The sequence below is a fragment of the Sinohyriopsis cumingii genome, chromosome 17 (assembly GCF_028554795.1).
Source record: "Sinohyriopsis cumingii isolate HCF-2022 chromosome 17, ASM2855479v2, whole genome shotgun sequence".
NCBI lineage: Eukaryota > Metazoa > Mollusca > Bivalvia > Unionida > Unionidae > Sinohyriopsis > Sinohyriopsis cumingii.
Genome location: NC_142977.1, coordinates 50782916 through 50808420, shown reverse-complemented (window position 1 = coordinate 50808420; position 25505 = coordinate 50782916). Strand labels below are relative to the sequence as shown.

Sequence of the window (25505 nt, the reverse complement as noted above, 5' to 3'; positions counted from 1 at the left end):
AAAAGCAACAACAATATGTTGGACAGAAGAATAAACAAAAACAACAAGAAGAACAAGAACAGCAGAAAAATACAATAGAAAAGAAACCAATAACTGATCGGAACGCACAGACCCCAATAACAATAACATCGACAACATAGATTGGAGTGACAAATGTAACAACAACAACAACAACAGCAGGACAAGCGACAGAGAATAAAGACATAGCTAATAATACAAAGCAGAAACAACTACAACAACAGCAACAAAACCAGCAACGAGAAGAGCAGCAAGAATAACTGATTTTCAATCCAAGACCAATAGTACAACAACAACAACAAAGTCAACAGCAAACCACAACAACAAACAGAACGGAACAAATAGAAGCAACAGGAAAATGCAAAATTCTCAAGATCCCAAGCAACAATGTCAACAGCACCAGCAACAACAATAAGGAAAAACCTTACAAGCCAAATCATTACCAATAATCTCGTCATCACAAGGAAATCAGATACCCAAACCCTCAAAGTCAATACCAGCTGCGGAAACCCAAGAACAAAGAAGGGAAAAAGACAGACAAAGAAGGAAAGAAATAAGAAGACAAAAAAGGGAACAAGAAGAAGCAGAAGATTTTTTAGCACTAGACGAATGTATAGAATAAATAATAATAATATTTTTAAAAAAGTTTCAAATGTTGAAGACAAAACAAAAAAGAACATTCAAATGTTGAAAACAATCAACAACAAAAATAAAATACAAATACAAAACATAATTTTTTTTTTTTACTATACACAAAAAATTAGCAAACACTTAGAATTTTAACGAACTAATTAATTCTGGAAAACAAAACAATACAGCAACACTTACCATTATAAAGAACCAATCCATTATACGAAACAACACCAATATAGCAAACACTTACAATTATGGCAGGAGGGCCTCTCCACATGGTCTGTAGAGATCAACCGGAGAGAACACCCTCCAAAAAAAAGTACACAAACTGTGATGTATTTAATGTCTTGTTGTTGTTGTTGTTTCTTAAACCTATTATAATGTTATATTAATATGCAAATGTCCATAAGCCCCCCCCCCCTTTCTCTCTCTCTCTCTCTCTGGTCCATCGTACCAAGATGCGAGAGAGGGACAGAGAGACAGAGACAGAGGGAGAAAGAGAGTTTTATGATCGGTAGTATAGTTATTAAAGCAGAATAATGACTTAGATCAACTGTAATTATATTAAAATTTTATTTTAATTACTTCTTGTTGGTTCATTATTTTGGCTTTGTTTTTATTCCACGTTAATTTCCATAGGCCGATGCTTGAATGGCTTAGCGTTCATTTGAATGGCGTAGCTAACCAAGTCTTGTAAGTGCTCTACTTTCTTCATTAAAACCAGCTTTCATGTTTAACTCATAAGTGTGTATTATAATGATTTAATCAATGTGAAGAAAAATAAAACCTAAAAAAAGAAAACAATCAACTTATTAATATGCAAAGGTGATTGTGAATAGCCACAAAAGGCATAGAACTATCTTTTGTATCGGACACACTCGGGGATGTGAGGGGTTCAGTCACTCGGTCAATACACAGCTGCCTGTAGTTAATCTTAACTCCATTCAAAGAGCAAATATATGTATTTGCATGTGATATAAATAAAATATATGTATAGTATGTACGCTGTATCAATGATAAACCTCTCGCTGTACAAATTTTTAATTAAAAGGAAACTCGACAAGCCTCTTTCCTTTGAATGAAAAATTTATACATCTAGTGGTATATCATTGGTACAGCGTACATACGACATATATATATATATATATATATATATATATAGTACTTACTGTTTACATTAGCTTTGTTGGCTTTATCTTCTTGAAGTTTTGTGTTTAATATACTATGTGTTTTGAAGGCTTTCCCCTTAGTCGGCACCGTATAGCTATTATTGTGCTGGCATGCCATTAAAACGTAATACATACGTAATATATACCATTATATGCTCTATGTGACATACATACATACATACATACATACATACATACATTTAGGAAACCAAAAGTGACCTCCCTTGAACATAGGTGGCGATGACGCATACTGTCAAATTTGGCAGACATATTGGTTGATCGGGCGAAATAAACAAGCCTCCTCCATCGTTGTATACGGGTATGCTTTTGAAATCTGTAACAAACAGTAGTTATTTACTTCCGCAATATCGACTCCTGAAAGTCTATTCAGTACCTTGACATATATATTTACACTTGTCCTCGAGTAAGAGATTGTGTTTCTGTCTTTAAGCTTGAAAATCACGGAAGTGTTAATTTTTACCAATCGATAAATGAATCATGTGAGGTTTGCATAAACAGAAACCACCATTTTGCAGGAAAGCATATATATAGTTCTGACATCACCTGCCACGTATTTAAAATTAGATGTACCTTTAGGATATATTATTATCACAGTGAAAATAGCAATAAATAGTAATTACAGCGTGTGCCCTCATTCGTTAAATGGGATCCTGGTATCTCCTGTTTGCTTCTGGTTTGAGGGGCAGATAAGTAAGATTGTTAAAAACGTAAGTTAACATATTCTGCCTTCATATAAAATTTCTGATTGAATTCAGTTTTATCGCACAGGACATATTCCTTAGAAACGGTTCGTTTCTGAACTGTATAGTGTTCATTCTAGTTCATTTGACTCGTGTGAGTTGGAACTCGATATGCAGGATCGGTCTTCTATACCAAATAACAATGACTCATTGTTGTGAAGAGTTAAAGGATCTTATTTATATACCAGATTTTAGAAAACCTAAGATATGAAATGGTTAAATCAGTCTGCAATTGGAATTTGGATAATCATGAAGATGTCATTCATATAGATTTTATTATTCTTATCAATTTTCTTGGCATAGTCATTGTTTTGTTTGTTTTCAAGCATGACATAATTATATTTGAAAACAGAATAATAATAATTTTCATTATTTGGGGACCACTCTGTTGGACTAGTGGTTAGAAAATCCGCTTCAGATGCAGGAGGTTGGAGGTTTAAACCCGGTTGAATCATACCAAAGACCTATAAAAATTATACTAACAGCGCACAGCAATAAGAGGTTATTGTTAGGACTAGTTGGCCTGGTGTCAGAATAACATGACTTGGTGGGACATCATGCTACATGTCTGCAGCATGATTCCCCAGTACTTGACATCACTATGAACTGCCACACTGCAGACATCAAAGCGATATGACTGAAAAGTTGTTAAAGCTACATTAAAAATCCAAATCATACACATATTATTTGCTTGAACTGATACCATTGTAAAAGAACAATTTGTCTGAATGCTGGCTGATACAGCCAAAATTGTGGACTGATTGGCTCATATTACAGGTTAATTCGACCCAGATGGCAGGCTGATTCGGACCATGTAAAATATTTATAAAAAAAACAATGGAACACACCTACCTGATTTATTTTAGTAGTTGCTACTGTTTCCGTTTGCATGCTATGATAATGTGAAAGGTTGATTTTCAGCTTTTACATTTACGTCAGATAATAGCATATTTCTTGCAAAAAATCAGAACAAAATAGATACGAGCTATCACATTTAGATTTCTGAATCAATATAACTTTAAAACATTTAGATCAAGAAAATGTAATGTTAATTTTTGCATATAAATTGACCCAGTGTATTTATTGATTTCACATGCAAATCAGGGATGGTCCTGGCTTTTAAAAAGCTGTTGCCAAAAACATCGCCAACCTCAATATTTTGTCACCAATTTTCAAAAAGTGTCGCCAGAACAAGTAGTGATGTGATGTGATGTGATTTTTTATTTTTAACTTAGCTTTAACATTTTTCAGTCATATCGCTACGATGTCTGCAATGTGACAGTTTATAGTGATGTCTAGCACTGGGGCATCATGCCACAGACATGTAGCATGATGTCCCACCCAGTCACATTATCCTGACACCAGGCCGACCAGTCCTAACACTAACCTCTTAATGCTGAACGCCAAGCGAGGCAGCTGTTAGTACCATTTTCTTAAAGTCTCTGATATGACTCGGCCGGGGATCGAACCCACGACCTCCCGCATCCGAGGCAGACGCTGTAACCACTAGGCCACCGGAGCGGTCCAGAACAAGTAGTGTAAATTTTTTCAAGTGTTAATTTAGTCTAATAATGTAACAGGCAATGAAAATTACAAAAGATGGGTTAGTTAATACTCTAATTACAATAAGCATTAACAAGATGTTACAAAGTGTTATATGAAGATCCGTCGCGATTTTAGGGCTGTCCACTTGTTGAATGCAGTTTCAAAGTCTAATTTTTCACATCTGTACATGCTGATTCTCATTAAATTCTCGAGAAATGAGATGCAGAGTTTATTTCTGACGTCAGTTTTTATGAGGTTCATCTTACTGAATCCACGTTCACAGTCTACAGTGCTGACAGGTGACACCAGTAGTCTCTCGGCAGCCCACCCCCCACCCCATGGCTAGCTTCACAAAGCTTGTAGTGAATTGCTTCCTAAATCCCAAGAATGATCACTGAATGCTGTATAAATTTTCTCGACAAGCAAAATCGGATCTCCATTCCCATGAATGAAACTTACACGAGTCAACACCTGGCAATATTGGACCGTATATATAAGCATAAATTCACACCCAATTTAGGGATTCTTTCACCCCTGTATTTTGAGAAATAAATAATTATTATTAATTATGCAAAACTTTTTTTTTGTGCTATTTCTTGTTGCGGAGTTTAAGTCTCTGCAGCCGTAACACGGATTGATGGCAAAAGGAAATGATCGATGAGTAAAATGCTGCACTGGCGACAGATATAATTGTGATTGAGATTTTTTCCATTTGCTTTGTATTTATACGCAGTAGTCGGTACTTCAAAGGTTATCAGTTTCTATAAAGGTTCAGCAAAACTATTGTATTGGTATATGTAAAAAAAAAAAAAAAAAAAAAACAACAACAGAAGGATTAGCCATTCAATTAATTTTATCTGTTCTATTCGCGTCTTCAGAAGTCGGTCAGTTGTAGGTATAGTTCGGTAGCATGATTGACTGTATCACAGCATACACTACTCAGCCCAGATGTCAGCATAAGCAGATTATGATGTAACAATGCACTCTAAAGATGGGGTTGTCAATATGAACAAAGGATCGTTTGTGTAACAGATTGATTCCAATGCATTGCTTAGTCAAGTTTGTGGCTTCCTTTCATTCTCCCTTTTAATTTATCCAGTCCAAATCCATGATTGTATGTACAAATTAAATAACCAAAAAGTCTGTCGCCAAAAAAATCGCCAGATGGGTTATTTTTGTCGCCAATAAGGAAAAAAAATCGCAATTTGCGACATTGGCGAAGCCCAGGACGATCCCTGCAAATGGTGCTTCTTCACGTTATATTTATCCCAAAATTGTATAAAGAGTTATTGATGAGTAAAATGACTGTATAACATACTTCATTGTTATTAAATTTTTATCTAATGTTATCAATGAATTTGTTTCATTTGAGTAAATTATTCAGAGGTCTCACTAGGATTTTAAAACTAGGAGTCCCATCATCAAAAGTTGCAGTCCCTTATTTCCTACAGAATCAACACAGACACAAGTGCATCTCTTTTTAGATGGAGAGGTTTTCGTAATGTAATCACTCACTATACTATAGCTTCATTACAACAGTCCATTGACAGGATCGCAAATGTATCGTTTATTTATTTGTATACGTACTTGTAGTAATTTTAGGCAAATAGTATCTGATTTGCTGTTTTTCCCGTATTTTCGCAAATATGTGTCAAGTCATAAAACAGCTTAGACCTTAAAGCGCATCTCACGAATTCCACAACATAGTAATGATTGTCCTGTACGTTTCTGACCTACATAATTTGCATTTTAAAGTTAAATCTGTAATAAAATAATACCTAGGCTTTGGTTTCAATGATTTGTATACTTTTTCCGAATATATTTGCCCAGTGATTTAAGAAAACAGACAATCTAATAAACTGGTACATCCCAGACTTAGCGAAGTCCGCCATTGTTTCCCATTAGGCCTACTGGTTCACTTACAGTTTCAAACTAATTTTATGATGAAATAGTGTATAAGAGGCAGTTAATATATATCCAGATCACCGATTCTGATCTTAAAACACAAGTTTGTATGTTTTATCATCAAAGGATAGCATGCAGGATATTGATAGTTGCTACCTTGCTCGGAAAAGGGTTGATGGCTAATCAGCTATCAAAATATAATGCTTGTGAATGGGCAAGAGTTTGTTTGTCAACGTAATTGATATAAAAACTAGGCCTAGCTGCTGATGCCTTGATGAATACATTTCGATACAACACTAGAACTAACTGGGCTAAGGCGAGGGGCAGTTAAAAAAAATATGGTATGGTCAGTCAATATACTTCTTAAATAATCACAGGGCAAAGTCATTTTCACTTTCCTAACAGAAGAAGGCGAAGCTTACATTTTTAGGCAACTTGTCACCACTTACGAATGGCATTTTGTCCAAGTCTCAACTTGTCTTGATTCTGATGTCACATGCACTGCTTGTTCCGCTACATTCGAAAATGAACACCATAATGAAAGCTAAAGTTGTGTATTTGATGTGCTTGTATAAATGACCACATGTACACCTCTGGGTCTTTCTGCCTCTGAATTCAATCACTATAAATATCAGTACATTTTCCCACCCGGCCGCCAGTCAAAGCCTTTGAACTTTTTGCCGCCCAGCTATTCCATCATGTTCTTTTTAATGTACTCTTATAAAATGGCAACATGTATGTACATCAAGGGGTCTTTCAGTCACTGAATTCTGTCATAGTAAATATCAGCACCGCTAATTGATCAACACATATTCCCACAAAGCAGGTGGCTGAAACAGGACTGGCAAGTCTTTGAATTTTGCCGCACACCTATTACATGCGTACGGAGGACTTCTGCCTCAGTGATTTTCTGTGTCCCAGACCAAAAATTGGCATCCAAATATGTGTAATTACGCGTTTCCAAGATCTCTGTTATTTTTGCTTTAAACTTTGAAACATTTGAAAATGTTTAATTTTAAGCACATATTAAATCCATTAAATATTAACCTCTGAATATATATTTTTGTACATATTACATATATAAGATAATTTAATAATGCTTTCATGTAATCAATGATCGCAAGGTTATTTCAAGTCAGCATTGTATTTTGTGTTCAAGTATCATATTCGAGTAACTTGGCAAATGACATCAGAAATGCTTTTAAGTGGTGTTGGTCAAATTGATTTTGCTAATTTATCATCGGAGGATCCCACTAGTTTGCTCTTAATTAATGGTGCAATGCTGAAAGTAATAAACAAATCGTGAAAATTTAAGTTAAGATGGTATTTGAGGGTAAACTCAGGAGTCAATATATGTTACTTGGCACTAATATTATATAGTACAATCTACAGGATAAAAATAAATTCTAAATAAATCAACCAGAATCATTATTATACTCAGACCAGTATGTACAGTATATAGTAAAAGATTTGTTGTCTGTGTTAATAATTTTATTGTTTCGCAATAAGATAAACTATTTAAATTAGGTGAAAGAATTGCTTTAAAAAAATTTACTACTAAATTGCCAATACAAAATTAACAGTGCTGTTATTTCATTTCATTATACATAACGCCATGATAACTTGTGCAATCAGGGTTTTGTTTTGTTAAATGCATATTTGAACTGCTCAGCATACCTGGGAGGTAATGAGCAATATCATTTTTCAGACAAACGTATGTCTCATTTAAATCCCAGACAAAACTTAATAATAGTTCACATGATCTGGAACAGCATGGTATTGGGTTATTATCTGCCCATAATTTGTGCTGAATAAGCCTGGTCTGAATCAGCCATGGTCGAAATTGACCTGTTACCAATTGGTCTTAACCAAGAAGTGGCAGTAATGAGTTGGTGCTCAAATAATTAAAAAAATTAGTCACATACCAGGGCTGGTGACTTTTAAAAAAAAACATCACAAACCTTGACTCAGATTTCATGTGACCAAAAGGTCCTATCCTATCTTTTTAATATATTTTTGCATATATGCCAACCATTACACTTTTGGCATATCATTGCACTTTTTTTTCCATCGATTTACATCTTAGAATAGCATAAGAGCTAATTTGTCCATCATAGAGCTTCATGTACTTTCCTGGTTTTCTATTTATTGCAACTACATGACCCATTTCCAAGAAAACAGTCAGGTTTCTTTAATTTGAAACTTTGCCTCATATCATTAATTTCATATTGATAATAAATTTAGGTAGCGGACCAGTCTGTACTTTTAAAGAAAATGGTGCCAGATATTAAGTGAAATGGACTTTTACAGATTGACTTGTAGGTGAAAATTAGTCTTATAATTGCAAGTTGGTAAAACTGCTTAATTAACTAAGACTCAGAGATTATTTTTTTTACTTTCTGAAAGTTCACTATAAAATTGCAGTTCAAACGTCAATTCTTGTGAAACAACCACTGTAACATATATATGGAAGCAAATGCACAATTGACTTCATACCATACTGTTCGTTCTAATCATTCCCGATAAAACATTACTGTATGTATTCATTGACAACACACTGAAGCATAACAATCAATATGAATAAACTAGACACTTTCCAATCAAATTCACAAAACCAAGAACATTTATGGCACCATGCGTAACTATTGAGTGCATCTGTTTTTTTGGAAAGAGGGATTATCTTAATATAATAACTCCTCTCTAGCTTTGTTAGAACAATCCGCTGGTAGGATTGCCAATTTATGGTTTTATTGTTTTCCTACATGTAGCAGCATCATGAACTGGTTAAATATTCTTTGTTTTCTAGCTTTGTTACACAGAGGTCTCGCTAGGATTTTAAAACTAGGAGTCCAGGACTCCCATTTTGGTAAAAATAGGAGTCCCACCATCAAAAGTTGCAGTCCCTTCTTTCCTACAGAATCAACACAGATATGAGTGCATCTATTTTTAGATGGAGAGGTTTTCGTAATGTAATCACTCACTTTAATATAGCTTCATTACAACAGTCCATTGACAGAATTGCAAATTTATGGTCTATTTATTTGTCTACGTCCTTGTAGTAATTTTAGGCAATAGTTAAATAGTATCTGATTTGCTGTTTTTTCCCCGTATTTTCGCAAATACGCGTCAAGTCGGAAAACAGCTTAGACCTTAAAGCGCATCTCACGAATTCCACCTAATATAGTTGATGCCTTGAAAACTAAAGGCAGATGTATGCAGCATCTGTTGGTATTACAGGGGTGATTTTCACATAACATATATAGTCACTTGTAAGTCAAACCAAACTGCAAACAACAAAGATCTTGATCTGCCATAGCACAGTGCACCAACAGACCAGGGTATATGTTGTTTTTTTTATGCTACTGAGAACTGCACACACCCAGATTTGCCGACACTTTATGTGATGGAACATCTGAGTCTGATCAGTTTGCAGTTGGACTCAACTTATAAGTGAGTATATATGTATGCATTTATTGAAAACATGGCACCATATGCATTCCATGTAGTTGCGTTTATTTTTCTCAAGACCCTTTGAGTAGTTTACCTCTATATAGATCTGACCTTTCTTATTTTCATGCAAAAGCTAGTCACGTTTCCATTTGAAGCAATAAGCTTTCCTATTACATGGGACATCATATACCTCTTGTTGATCATGACTAGCTTTATTCAAATACATTCTGGGATGAGCGTAATTTTAAAAATAGTACACAGAACAGAAATAACTTAATTCGCAAGTAGACAACATAGGGCTGTATCCCAGGCTGAATATCAGTAATATCTCACTTTTCTGAAAATACAAGTGTATGAGGGATCATGATAATCAACAAACATTTAAATCACCGTGACTGAAATGGAAAAGGAGTAACATTAAGAAAGCCTATCGGTTCAAATGTAAACAGACACTACATTGTTTGCATCGAGATGTGAAAAGTTGGTTTGAAAATCTAAAATATTTTTAGAAGTAGTTCATTTTCATACTGTATTTATCAGTACTGTGCTTACTTAGTCAACGGTTTCTGAGAAAACTATAAACATCACTGGTTGCTGCCCAGTGTTAATTACTTTGGTTCTCATATTGGTTTGTTTCTTCAGAATTGATGAAAACACATTATTGAACCAGAAAATGTTTGAGATGCACTTTTGTTTTTTTGTGGAAAATCCATGAATATTGGCAAGGTTACACTTTTTTTTTTTTCTTTTATCTTTTTATAGATCCATCAAAGCTGCCACCAAGATGGCTGCAGGACCTTACAATTATTCATATATTTTCAAGTACATAATTATTGGAGATATGGGAGTGGGAAAGTCCTGTCTATTACATCAGTTTACAGAAAAGAAATGTAAGTATTAGAATTACTTCTTATACATATAAAATACAAAATATTTGAATGTCTGTCATGGCAGTATGTAAGTGTAGTTATCCACAAATTATTACTGATGTTATGTTTGTGTCTTCTTAAGAATCCTGTCATTTCCTGTTTGTTCAGGAGCAAAGCATTCTAAAGCAGAACCCGTCTAAAAAGTTTGTAGTAGGCTGATTCTGTAAAGCAGTTGATTTTAGTGATCAGTTGATTAATACAGCTAGCTAGTGTGCTGGAGTAAATCCCTGGACCCCCGACACCAGGTAAAAGTATGCTAATTTTTAGGCTGCAATTTTTTGGTAAGTAGCTGTCCAGATCTCATTGTTGCAAGCCATGGGCAACAATCCATTTTGCTCCTGTATGACCCATGGCTGCCTTTGCTGAGATTTCCTCAGTTTTCATGAGTATGCATGAACAAAAGTCTGTATCAACTAAGGTCCTCAATGGATGCATATCCTTGAGTGTTTACTGTTGGAATTTAAATTTGACCTATTCTGCCCTATGGAAATTCCATACGCTTTTATAATGGATGTTGATTTGGACCACCAGAGGCAACTGTTTACATATTATCAGCCAATATAGCACACACATGTAAAGTTGAGATGAATTGGACAGATTTTACACTTTGCTGGTATCACACTTAGCTGTGCATAATTGAATTGTGGTTACATTGTTTTGAGATACTCTTTGATGTTTATGATAGGGGAAGAGGGAATATGGTTTAACTTGATTGAATTATCTTTTGATCGAATATCAGTATTCACGTGGTTTCCCGTACAATTGTAATGAATTAGACAAAATTGTGGAAAATATTTCCCCATGTGAGTTCAGTACGAATTTAGTGAACATAACACTCAGTGATATATTTCATGCTTTAGAATGGATATGAGATTGAACAATGATATGGAAACTTTTGTTACATTAAATGTATATGTGAACTGTTGAATTGCAGTGGCTCAGTGAAGTGTATTTTCTTTTCTCTCTTGGTCTTGGAAACAATCTGCCAGTCATACAATATCAGAATGAGAAATACTACAAAAATTCAGTAATGGCAGTGTGTCTCACTGTCTGCTTGTATGTTTCTTACAGAATACTGTACAAGTATTGCTCCAGAGTTGCCTACCCTTATGATATTGGCATAAGCCTCACAACTTTCAAGGGTAACTTAAGCCTTACGATTGTCCTTCTTTCCCTTACAAATTTCAGTAAAAATTGTAAATTCCGTTAAGGAATTAGTTGTTTAGTTTGGATCCAGTATTCCACTTCCGTGATGTTGTGAAAAAGTCTCAGAAGACAACGTAGAAATACACATCAGTTACACATATGTTACAACCTCAAAGACTGAAGTTGTTCCCATTGTGACCTTTTACTTCCGCTGCCATATTGTATCATGATGTGAATGAAAGTACCTCTGAATATTGTACTCAGTGGCAATGAATTACATCTAAAGTTTCAGTTGCGACTTGACAGAAAAGGCAGAGGATGCTCCAACTGCCGATATTAGTGTAACCAAATATGGCACCAAAGGACAAAAACGTGCTCATAAAACTGACTTCGATGATGAGCCACCAAGAAAGATTACATGAAAACACTGGGCACAGAAGTTCAATCCATAATACACTCAACTTTTCCCTGTTATCTAAAGATCATAAAAAGGTGAAACCATTGCCTTTTGTAATATATGCAGTCAACATAGCGTAGCATGCGGAGGGAAGGACGATTGTAAAAGAAACCATGTTTCTACAAGCAAACACAAGGATTTAGCTGCCTTGCAGAGTTCGTCAAAGAAGATTTCATCATTCTTTGAGCCACAAAAGGAATTCGCCAACTTAGATATTGCTATTATGAATGCATAAATTCTCTTTAGTGAATTCATTGTGGAGCATAATAAACAAATAAGTGGGGCAGATCATGTGAGCATGTTGTTTGTGAAAATGTTCTTAAAACATACAATTCCAGTATTTTACAAAGTTATCTTACTGCTTCAGAGCTGATTCATCAATTAAAAATATATTTTGCATGATTTGGTGAGAAATTTATTAATTAGATTTATGAAGCTAGCTTCCATGAAGGATAAGACTGTACTTTAGGTTCCATTTAGTGATAGCACACAGCAAAAAGATTATTCTGAGCTGGTTATTGCACACAGCAAAAAGATTACTCTGAGCTGTTATTGGTTCTGAGGCAAGGGATTATATGAAAAGAAATAAAATTAGATGTCAGAGAGCACATTAAAAGATTTTTCAGCAGTGCAGGAAGCTATTTCACTACTGCTTGTACTTGTGCCAAAACTAAGTTTCCTGTAGAAGATGAACTGAAAAGAAAGAGCAAGCAAAATATCGGTCTGTTCAGTGCTTTATAGAAAGGTATCTATCACTTATGCAACATGAGTGTAAAACAGATTCAGTTGAACTTGAATTTATTGAATACTAGGTTGATGACTTGTCAGAACTACAAGAATTAGAAACGGACAATGAATGAACAGTAGAGTAAGTTAATTAAAAAGAGACTCAAATGAAAATCTTGAGTACAAGTATTTACCATATGTCATGCTGAGAATATTGACCATTCCTCACAGTAATGCTGCATGTGAAAGGTGTTTTTTGATATAAGGAAAAACCATACTGAATTTATTAGATCACAGTTAGGAGCTAAAATTGCTGAGTCTGTTACGGTGTTAAAGGAAAATAGTGTTTATTGCTACAAAAGACAGCCACGGTGCATCTGAGCTGAAAAGAAGGGTACATACATTAGAGCTCTTAACAAGTAGATATTTATACTGTTGGACTGCAAGGAGCAATTAGATATTTACAGTTGAACTCAGATTAACATATAGCCAGAAGAATGCAGCATTAACGAAAAAATGGACATCTTATTCATTAATAAATAAGGTGTGTCTATAATGGTGCTATTTTTAATTATCTTTCAATTTAAAGCAACTATCTCACTATATTTCTTGTCCAACCTTAGTATTTTTCATTGGAAGGGTAGGCAACTCTGAATGTTCTTAATTTAGCATGAGACAATAAATCTTAAACATTAGCTTCTCCACAAATAATGAATAACCTAACTAGGACTAGGAGCACACAGTTGTCAAAAACAAATGACTCCTGAGATTTTTACTTTGACTTGGTATTTTGGAGTCAATGGTTAAATGACTCGTCAGTTTTGAAATCTGTTGAGAACCCTGATCAGCAATACAATGTAACAATCAGCACATCAATGAATATGCCTGTGTTATTGATCAATTAGTGACTGTGTTTGGAAGAGAAACATGGGCTTATTGGGACATTTTGAAACATCGTGTTGGGTCACATCGCGCTTGCAGTGATTGGTTAAACAGGATTATGGATGATCTTGAAAAACAATGAGATTACAGCACAGGCAGCATCAGGTGATAAAAGAATCTAGCAAATTGTTGCCAGTGGAATTGAGATCATGGCTACAACTGAAAAGTGCAGAATTGCAATAGTGTTACAATTCCTTATGGTTATTAGAGTGGTAGGTTAAACATTATGAGGGAAGTGAAATAAGTCACAAGGTTGTATTTAGTGTGATTCATGCTCAAAAAAGGCAGTATAATAAAACCCTATAGATCACTAACAGTGGATGAAAAATGTGTTGAACATCCATCTCTATAACAAACCACTGGCTTCTTCACCCCACACTCATTTGCTTCTCGGATAAACATGTCCCTTAGCCAAGTATAAAATAGTTCCGTGTTAGTCCATCCAATTTCCATTAACCTAAGAATGCTTCATTAAGTCTTTTAGCAGATTGTACAAGAAATCATTTGCCAGGATATATGAGCATGGGTTTCAGATAGTGGTGTTTAGCACTCAAGCAGGCTAGGACCACTGTTTGTGTTTTGTCAGAAGACATGAAATGGTATTTAATTTCATTTAACAGCTGTAAATACCCAAAATAAAGAATACAAATGGATACAAGTTGATCACTTGAATGGTTAAACAAGTCTACATCCAGTATGAGCACAAATTAAAAACCTGTCTGCATCAACCCCTTATAGTGTCTTTTCGTCAGAGCATTCAACATTAAAGAGAGCAAATGCAGCCAACAACACCAAGCCAAGTAGTAAGTGAAGTACACCTGTATGATCTTTTATATAAACCACAGTCTATAAATTTGCAGCATCATTATGCTCTGATATTATGTTGTGGGGGTGTTTGAATTCTGCCTAGATCCCTAACAAGAAAATGCCTGAGAAATCAGGCCTAATTAGTTGTGGCTTTGATAAAGCAGTTTCTATGTAATTTTACAATATCAGAATCATCTACATGGCACACGTTACCATGTACCAGGAGATTTTTGTTTCCACCATGTTAATTTTATATTGTTATTGACTTTTTATTTTCATTTTGTAGTTATGGCTGATTGCCCACACACAATAGGGGTCGAGTTTGGAACAAGGTAAGGATGTCCATAAAAAATTAGAATAAATGCAAACAACTTGTAAGTAGCAAACTTGTTAGAATTAATAATTTGCCAGATCTACCATAATAGTTAAAAATACATTTGACATTTAAATGTAAGAATAATTCATTTGAACTTTCCCTGTGTTCATTGGATTAATGTTGTTGTTGGATTGGTTTTTAACTACATTTTTAGCATATTATTTGCATTATCATGCTGAAGAATGCGAGTTAGATTCCTTTCCCCAGGACATGACAGTGAAGCCAATCTGGGCTGGGATAGGCTAGTATCAAACCTGCAGCCATTGAATGCGTCCAGTGCTATACTATCTGAGCTACCAAAGATCCATTAAGAAGGAAAAAGGTTCAGTTTAATTTGTGCCAGCATGATGTTTACTATGCGGCTGTAACAGGTTCTGTTCCTAAATAAAGACCTTAATGTTAATAGAGGTGTTTGGCACACATGTATATTGTATTTTATTTTGCCCCATTATAATTTTTGTCAAATTTTGACCTAGTATGGTCCATTTATTTGACTCCATTAATGATGATAATGTAACAGGATAAGATTTTTGGAATAAGATTAAATTGTTTTGTTCCTGCATTCAGTTTAATTCTTTGTCTCAAGATGAATGTTATAGACATAGTACAACAAAAGAACACAATACAGTTAGATTCATTTTATATGTAAAAGGGTGCAGGTTCAAATCCTAGCATTGGCAGATGTGTTGTTTCCCTGCATAAAGTACATTAAATAACCTACCTTGTTACTGTGCCATAGAAATCAGACCGAACCAAACCAAACCCAACTCATGGAACATGGAACCTGTTTTATTGCCAATGAATAGAGGAAATGGATGCTCCGTAATTATTCATCTTGTGTCCAAATGAATTATATGTGAATGCAAATGCTAAAAACATGAACATCAAAGCACTAATCTTGTCATTAATTTTACGTTTGATCTGGTATTTAATGTACCCCTTCAAAGCCCAAGACACCTCAACTCATTAAACTTTTCCATTGTTTTGTGTGGTTGTATAATGAATGCTTGAAACTGTATATTTACAGGATAATAGAGGTGTCTGGGCAAAAAATTAAGCTTCAGATTTGGGACACAGCTGGCCAGGAAAGATTCAGAGCAGTGACACGGAGTTACTACAGAGGGGCTGCAGGTGCATTAATGGTCTACGATATTACAAGGTAAGTGTTACAGTGTCATACATAGATGTAGAAAGATTAATATCCATGACACAACTTATTTCAAATTTGCTAACTCTACTGGTCATAGCTTATACAAGTTTCATTTGTCCATTGTCAGTTGTACTGCATCTTTTAGCCCAAGGTTGTCATTGCTACTCCTGAACTGTTGGGAGGATTGCCACCAAACTTTACAGACATAGTTGTCTCAAAAAATGCAGTTGGTCCTAAAGAAAATGGTACTCAAAAATTAAGCCTAGCCACTATGGCAGCCATTTTGAAAATCTGATTGCTAATACTTGTAAATGGATGGTTTTAAATTCCAAATCTACCTCTGGATCAGCATCTGCTGCTGTTTCTCCCTGCACAAGGCACTTTTACTCCAGTTTTCTTGGCACTAAATAACTCGCGTATGTCGTGTGTGCTATACAACATCAGACCAAACCATATCAAACCAAACTCTGCATCTGATAATCAGTCTGGTCACCATGGCAGCCGTTTTGAAAATTTGATTGCTACTACTTGTAAATGGATGGTTTTGGATGTTAGGTTGGTGCTGAATGAAAATTGTGCTCTTCTAACATCTAGTATGACTGACAGTGTTCATTTTTGAAAATTGTTTTGTTTGCTACTCCAGATTGAATGGTTGTATTATATGTCTTGAGTCCAGGTTTTGTTATGAAGTCTAGTCAGTCCTAAATGAAAATGGTGCCAGTCTGAAATCCAATATGGCCACCCTGGGGGCCATCTTGAAATTGGTAAGGTGGCGCTATACAGTTTTGCATTTTGCATAGGGTTAGGATTTTAAAGAAAAAGAATGTCCCCGGCTTTCCTCACTGGTTATACTAGCTATTTAAAAAAGACCTTGTATATCTTAGGTATAATGCAAAGAACCTTTAATTCCCTTTATTTTGGTGTATGATTGATGGGTGTACTATGGGTTATAGAGTATACAGCTTGGCCTTACTTCAAATGTGCATCTTTCAAAAAAGTGCTAGCTCTACTTGGTCATTTTCACTTCCTGAACTTCAGAGGTAAATTGTATAAAAAAGAGCTGATAACTTTTTTTACATTTTATATATTTGGTAATTCATTCATTGCACTTTCAGAAGCTGGTATTGTCTAGTCTGGCAAAATTCATTTTCCCTATTTTAATAGCTGCTATGTATAGTGTACTTTAGACTAATTCAGACTGATTTTTTAACACAAGGGAGCAGTCATTTTAGTTAGCAGTGTGCTTAAATCATGTAAAATTTCCAAAAGTACAATATCCAAAAGAAATATCATCCACATTACATTAATGTAACATAGAGGTATGCAAACATTCTCTCCACTGTGCATGTTTTAAATGTGAACTACTTCACCTTACATACGTCACTCTCTCAAAAGTACATATTATCTGGTGAGCGCCACCTAATGGAGCTCCTGAACAGATGGTTATATTGACATTGGATTTTCACTTAAAGACTTTTTTTAATAACTAGTTGCATTTAAATAAAAAAGGTGCTGATGTGATATAAAATGCAACTGCCTTGGTGGGCATTTTGAAAAGTTTATTGCTGCTCAACCTGAAGGGATGGTCATATTGACACAAGGTTCTAACTTGTTTTAAGCTGTCTAGTTGGTTCCAAATGAAAGTAGTGTTGAGTTGACATCCATTATAGCAACCATCTTGAAAATCCTGTAGTACTTCTAAATAGAAAGTCATATCGACACAGGGTTTTCATCAGAAGGCTTCTTACAGTTTCATGTTGGTCCATGATAAAAATAATGTCATGGCTCGTATCGTTTGCCTCCATCTTAACCATCCTGAAAACCTTGCTGTCTGATTCCTCCTGGATGGATGGCCTTATTGTCATGGGGTGGGGTTGTCATCAAAAGATTTCTTTCAATATCTTCTTGGTCCTTAAAGATATGGTGCCAATCTTGTATTTGCTGAAACCCTTAAAATAACTTATTGAAGTCTGTTCAACAGAATCTGGTCAAATTTGATCGAAGGCAGCTGACATGAAGAGCTCTGATTGTTTTTACAGATGATGCTTAATAGAGTTGGACCGGTTGGTGGGGGGGGAGTTTAAAAAAAACGACAAAATTCCTTGCATGGAAGACTTTAAACATTTGGCAGTTGATGTGACAACAGATATGAATGAAGGAACAAAGACATGACAAACCTTGAAACAATTATTTTTTTTAACAGAAGAAATTTCTGTGGAGTTTTTGGTCAGCTGCTCTTGCATTTGGTTATTAGGCAGATATCAGCTGGGGAGTGAATTCATCCTCACCTGGGCCTCTTGTTACACATGGGTTGAAAAAATAACTTAGATTTTCACCATCTTTGTAATTTCATATAATTGTATTGGATCTTATTGGAAAAATGTTTGCTAATTGGCATAGTTCTATAATTTTCTTTTTCATTTTCAGACGAAGTACATACAACCATTTAAGTAGCTGGTTAACTGATGCTAGGAATTTAACAAACCCCAATACTGTAAGTATTAGCTGTCATCATCAACAGATTAAAACTGATTACACCGTACAGCGTAAACTGAAGTAAACGTGTATCAGCTTAATTGAGTTTTCCTCTTTTGGTGTCTTGAGTTACACATTAATAATTTAACAATGCACAAAGCAGAGGTCAGTCAGTTTGTATTAAAAGCCTGCATGAACTGCCTTTGATCTCTTTATTACTTATAACACTTTATAAATCATCCAGGCATCAGATCTCCTGATTACAAGGTAATCAGTTAACAGTTTGTTGTGCACATGTGTCAGCACTCGTAACCTAAATACCACAATCTTTGCACCGATATGATTTTGGTCTCCAGTAGACTCGTTCCCACGTTACTATAATATGGGGAGAATACTCAAATATACTGATTATTTTTGTTTTAAGTCAATACTTTGTAACTATAACACAGTATGTGTGGTAGATGGCCTATGCAGTGGTAGAATCACATGCATGTTGATGGACAGTCAAAAAAATGCTGAAATTTGAATCGGACGTTAATCCAATCAATTCATAATTGATTCCCTCTTCCTCTAGCATAAGCCTTAAAATTTATATTGAAATTGTCTAACCTTGATTTCAGCTATGTTCACCTTAGTGTGAAATCGGTCATCTGTTGGCTCATTTAAAGTTCATATTAATTTTGCATGGGGGCTAATAAGGGGTAAATAGTACAGGTTTCCTGTGTGGGTCTGGAATTCTGGAAAAAGTCTTAAATTTGAAAATTGCTTTTCTGAGCCTTGAAACAGTCTGGAAAAATTAAAAAATTACTAAAAAAAAGTCAGGGAAAAGTATTAAAATTTTGTTGTTCCCTTTCACATGATGTCATTAACACGCTTTCCCTTCATTAAGTTTAATTGTCACATTGGGTCCTAGACAAGACATTCTGTCGTAGTTCAAACCATGCATAGAGAAGTTTTACAAATGCACGTTTAAAATATGGGCTAATGGGTCAATCCTCAAAGCCGAATCCTAGCAAAGTTGAAATAGATGATTCAGTTCAGCAAATAGGCCTACTGGCTGATGATAGCGATGGCAATTTATTATAAAGCTGTTAATTGCATCAAATTCTTGGAGCTAGAAAAGTGTTAAAAGTGAGAATTTCAGCTGAACATTTTTACTGAAATTGAGCTTTGAACTGAGTGAGACGTGCATGTAATCAGAACCGAACTGACGTCCTTTTGAAAACTAAAAAATTATTACACTGCAAATGTATGTCATCTTTTTGACCGAAATCGGCACACCATATAACAAATTCATAACTTTTCAAACCCTAGGTATGTAATTTTAATAGGTCTGATCACTAGCACGAGACTTATGGAATATTCATTTGGTGAGTGTTAGCAGAAATCTCTTGACTTATAAACACTGATTAACTCTGTCTTATTCATGAGGAGTGTTTTAATGTATTGCCTGGGTATTTTATTTACTACTCAGTTTACCTGTAGAAGAAGTGCAGTTTAAACAGTGAATGGTAATTGATTTATATTCTTTGATTCACATGAGTTATAAAAAAATTCCGAGTAAATCAGTGCAAGGTGAATTCTAATGTACAATTGGGGACGATTTACTGCCATATTATCCTTAATAGGAATAACAGCAGGATATAAGTTATCACTGTCTTCTGAATTCACTTGAAGAACTGTAGAGATATCACAAATTTATTTAATCTATTTTATTTTAAAAAGTGTTTTGTATTTTTAACATGTTTGCAAATTCCTAAAATCTGCAAATTTAAATTGTGATTTCAATTTTTAATCGGCTTTTGGTATAATATCTTAAGGTTTATGAGTGGAAAAAGTAAACAGAAACATAAATATCTAATATTGATGGTATATCCAAAAATGTTAACATGCAGTTCTCCTTAAAAACACATTATTCAAAATACCTTGAGCATAGCTATATATAGCCTTATAAGGGTTCAGATCAAGTCAATAAATAATCTAAACATACAATTATGAAGTAAATACATTTATTTGATCAAAATACCACTATGAGAAGAAGTGATTTAAGAAAGTGAGACATAAGCAGAGTTAGTGAAAAATCTTACTTTGGAGCTAGAGTATCGAAAAGACATTACCATATCAGCAGTTTTTTAAATCTTGTCATTGCAACTCCTCATGAATGGAAAGTCACAGTAGCATAGGGTTTGCACCAGAAAATATGTAGGTTCTGCACGCTTTTAAATACAAATTGTGCTGATCTGATATCCAAAATGGCTGCCATCCTGAAAATATTGTTATCGATGCTCCTTCTTAACGGATGGTCATTTCAGCTTGTTGTTTTCAGCAAAGACTTTTTATGGTGCCAAGTTGGTCCTAAATGAAAATCAGAGCCCCAGGTGGCTGAATGGTCTAAGGTGCTCACTGACATCTCACCTGAGTTCATGTGGGCTTGAATCCCAGTCTCTGCGAAAGTGGTTATGTGATTGAGCTTGTCACTAGTTTCTCTTGAGTGATTGGTTCTTCCCAGGTTCTTCTTCTAGATATACTGGCTGCCATGTATAGCCTATCATGTGCTGAAAACTGGCATTAAACCCAACAACACCACCATCAGCCTAAATGAAAATCATACTGATATGATGTCCAATATGGCTGCCATGACTATCAGCTTGAAAATCTTCTAATTGCCAACTCTTCCTCCCAAATGAAAAGTCATATTGACATGGAGTTTTCACCAAAAGAGTTCTAGAGGTATCAGGTTGGATCCAAATGAAAATAGTGCTGAAAAAACGTTCAAAGTGACCACCATCTTGAAAATCTTGTTATTATTAGTTTGTAGAAAGTGATATTGATATGGAATTTACTCTGAAGACTTTTATGATATCTAAATTATAATGGTATTTATCTGACCCTCGTTATGTCAGCAAGTTGAAAATCTTATTGCTACTCTTTCGGCATGGATGGTCATGCTGGCATTTTTCCCCAAAAGACCTTATTATGATGACTAATTGGTCCTAAATGGAAATGGTTCTGATCTAACATCCAATATGGCCACTTGAAAATTCATTTTGACAGTCTTGTCATTGCTACTCCTCTTGAATGGAAGATCATATTCACATTGGGTTTTCACCCAAATACTTCTATTAACATGTAGTTGGTCCTGAATGAAACTGGTGCCTATATTATGTCCAGTATGGCTTGTTATTGCTCAGAGATATCAGAGATGGTTCCAATACTCAGCAGTTAAACGGAAGAAATGGTCTTATCTTGAACATTTGGAGAAGAAAAAAAAACATTTGCTGGTATAGCATCAGTCCCATTTTGGGACTCTTGATTTTCTAATGCAGTATTTTTGAGTGAACATTGTTTCTGGAAATTTTCACACCAGGTATCCAGAATTTTTGTTGTGGGGGTGGGGTGATTCAGATGTTTATTATTGACCATTTAAATACTCCTTACTTCCTCAGTTCAGAACAAATAGAGAATGTAAAAATTCATATAAAATATTCAATTTAAAAAAAAAAACACTACCTTCCAACCCAACAATTTTCCAGCCTGTTACAGGAAACAATATTTTTATTCTGCCTCATTTGGTAATCTTTCCACTAATTCTCTATACAGCTAATGTTTTATCGTCTATTACAGGTTATATTTTTGATTGGAAATAAGTCAGATTTAGAAGCACAGAGAGACGTAACATATGAAGAAGCAAAGCAGTTTGCAGATGAAAATGGTGAGATTTTGAAACATTGTCGTTTCTTATTTTGTCTCATCTGTGTAAGTAAGGTGAACATGTATCACTTGTCTGACATTATTGGAGATGGAGCTATCATTGTCATAGCTAAGATTCTCATTATTATTGGACAAGGTAAATGCAAGATACATAACATATAATCATTAAGAAAAGACAACAAATAATACAAATTGAATTACATATCAGGTCTTGAATGAAGTTTTGTTGGTCCTAAATGAAAATGGTGCCAACCTGATATCCACAATGTCCACCACAACAGCTAATTTCAGAATCTTTTTATTGCAGAAGAATATCAGAGATGCTTGCAATACTCACCATTTTAAAGGAAGAACTGGTCTTATTTTTAATAACTGAGAATTTCTTTTTGGCCAGTAGAGCATCAGTCCCTCCAAGGGACTTCTGTTTATCAAATCAGTCCCTTCAAGGGACTCCTGTTTATCAAATCAGTCCCTTCAAGGGACTCCTGTTTATCAAATCAGTCCCTTCAAGGGATGCGTGCTATCAAACTTGAAATGTTTATATCGTTAAGATCTAAAACTAGTTTAGTAATAAGCTAGATCCACACTTTTTAATTATGTAATCTACCATCTGATTTGACTGAGCTTCTTACACTTCTGGATCTGTCTGGTCAAATTTGAAATATGGGCTTACATCATCAACATCATCGATGGGTTTTATAATGAGCTGGATCCAAGTATGATCACGTATGATAATGAGTTAATCTTGCATCAGATTGGCTGAGTTTCTTACCAGTCTGGAGGTCATATTTCTGACCTGAATTTGATCAAACTTGAAGTATATGATTACGCCCTCAAGAACATAACAATAATAATAATGAGCATGATCCATGCATATTAGCAGAGTTATCTTGCATCGGAATGGATGAGCTAGTAATAATTCTGATCCAATTTGGATCAAAACTGGAATAAGGGCTTATATTATCATGATCGAAATGAACAGGATCCATGCATATTAATGAGGTGATCTTGAATTTGATTGGCTGAGCTTGAGGGCACTCTTGAAGTCATATTTTTTGTATGATTTTCATCAAACTTCATAATATAGGGTGTATTTATGAAATCTGTTGCATCTGATTGGGTAAATTTATAACCTGTCTAGATTTAGAGACTATATTTATCATCCAAATTCCATAAAACTTGGTAAATGGATTTATATCATCAAGATCCTGGTTAACTTCAACTTTGAGCAAGTGACTACTTATTGCTTTTACCATTATCTTTAAAACACATTTTTATCGTGATATATTAAAATAGGTCAGATCAACATGGCATCAAGTTTGGGTTATAGTTTACCTGTGTTCTTACAATATTACATAAGCCTGTTGTGGGAAAGTTAAACTGTTAATGTAAGGTAGGTGAGTGAAGTCAGTCCCACATGGGCCTCTTCTTAATACCTTTCTTCAGTCTCCTGTTTGTCTGTTTCAACCATCTTTCTGTTACATTTCGGTCAGAAAAATTTTCAATAAACAAAATGAACAATATTAGTTGTGTGAGTAAAAGGTCTCTATTTAGTTCTACTTGTCGTAGATCAGAAGAGTGGGTTGGCCTGTTATCTGTTGTCCATCTGTCCCTTAGCACAAGTTTTTTATTGCTATTCCTCTTAAACTACTTGGAGGATTGCCATGAAAATTGCATGTGCGTTCAGCCTGTGGTCTAGTTGGTCCTAAATGGAAATGGTGCTGCTTCAGGATCCCATATGGCCACAATATATTTTATACTGTTTAAGCTTGATTGTGCCAAAGCTTCTTGAGAAAGATGTGTGACAATTGGAAGCCATATTTGTATTATTTATGTAGATGACTTAATAAGAATTTTTCTCCTTTTTTTTGTTTGGTTCTTTTAAAACATTTTTTTACACATTTTAAATTTTTTCATAAAAACCTTTGTAGCATGTGAATTAAAACCACATGAGGTTGTTGTTGTTTTTGTAGGGTTTAACGTCATTTTTCAGCACACAATAGGCTATACATGGCGGCCAGTAATAATGGTGGGGGAAAAACCCCAGAATGAACCACCGACCCATGAGAAGCTACTGTTAAGCTTTCTCAACCACATGAGGTTGACAAATGAAATTTAATAGGCATATTTCTGTTTTTCTCTAAATGAAAATAAAAACGTCCTGACCAATCCAAGGGCTGCATGTTTCAGTTCTGCGTAATATTTTCTCATCATCAGTGACATATGAAGCTCAAAATATTGAATTTGGGTTTTATACTGGAAGGATCTGGTTAGATTTTCATGCCATTAAAATAGCTTTAAAAAAAATTTAACATGCGTTTGAACTTTTGGAACTTGTACGTTTTAAGGTAAAACCTTGTGAACATGATTCAGCAAAAACTGCTTGAGGTAGTCACAAATGAAATATGTGAAATTTAGTATGCATTTTTATATATGAAATTTGGTATGCATTTTTATAACACGTGGTTTCATTTTTCTGGCAATTATAGCGTTTTTTTTCTTCAGAATTTTGTAAAGTTTTCATGTCTTTTAATTTTGACCTATTTGTTTCTGCAGAGCAGTCCACTAACAACTTTATTAGCAGTGGGGATGTGTTGTTATCTAGTCTGGTATGGTTTTGGTGCAAAACGTAAATAATTTTTATAAAGTTTATGGAAATGCTGATTTCTTTTGCTGTGATGCAGCACATTATTGATGTCATTAACATAAAATATGTCAGTTTTTTACATTGCCTTGAGTACAAGTATATAGGTCAGATCAAACCCCAAATGATACAGATTCAGATTCACCATTGCAAAATGTAGTAGTAGATCTATGCAGTTAGGACAGTGCAGTGGAGTGAACAGCTTAGGTCTTGAGATGCTAGAGCAAATCAGGGTGTTTTTTATTTGCAGCTGGATCTGATTTGCAAGCAGGTATATAGAGTAGTTCATTGTAGCAATGGCAATCAGTCAGAAATTCAAAATTGATAATCAGTTCCACTTAGCTGACTGATAATTGCTTATATTGGTTATTAAGAGCAAATTTTAATTTTTGTTTCTTTTACAGTTGTATCTTTGCTCAAGTGTTCAAAATGTTAATAAATGTACTGGACTAATATCTTTTAATAACATGCACAGTTTAACCTGAAAAAAATATTTTAAATATTTTCTATTGTGTTATCTTTTTTTATATAACTTTGTTAAATAAAAGCAACTTTTTATGGCTGATCAGTTTTATGTAACTGAAAAGCTTGCAATCCCACGAACCCTTTCATTCATGAGTGATTTGTCAATCATTTAAATTATAGAAGAACATATTTTACA

The 25505-nt window shown here is 34.7% G+C and overlaps 1 protein-coding gene across 2 annotated transcripts in view; it reads left to right on the top strand.

Annotated features, from left to right (window-relative positions):
• Nucleotides 1-2113: 2113 nt before the first annotated feature.
• LOC149778682 (ras-related protein Rab-14) overlaps nt 2114-25505 on the top strand; it is a 40112-nt gene continuing 16720 nt past the window's right edge. The window contains exons 1-6 of one of the 2 annotated variants that reach the window (XM_089939494.1): nt 2114-2139; nt 10244-10371; nt 14775-14820; nt 15892-16023; nt 18442-18508; nt 22114-22201. In XM_089939494.1, the coding sequence (XP_089795620.1) occupies nt 10266-10371; nt 14775-14820; nt 15892-16023; nt 18442-18508; nt 22114-22201 (439 nt within the window). In that variant the 5' untranslated portion in view covers nt 2114-2139; nt 10244-10265. Of the gene's footprint in view, nt 2140-2396; nt 2549-10243; nt 10372-14774; nt 14821-15891; nt 16024-18441; nt 18509-22113; nt 22202-25505 lie in introns of those variants that run through there. The other variant, XM_089939493.1, reaches the window with a different exon arrangement.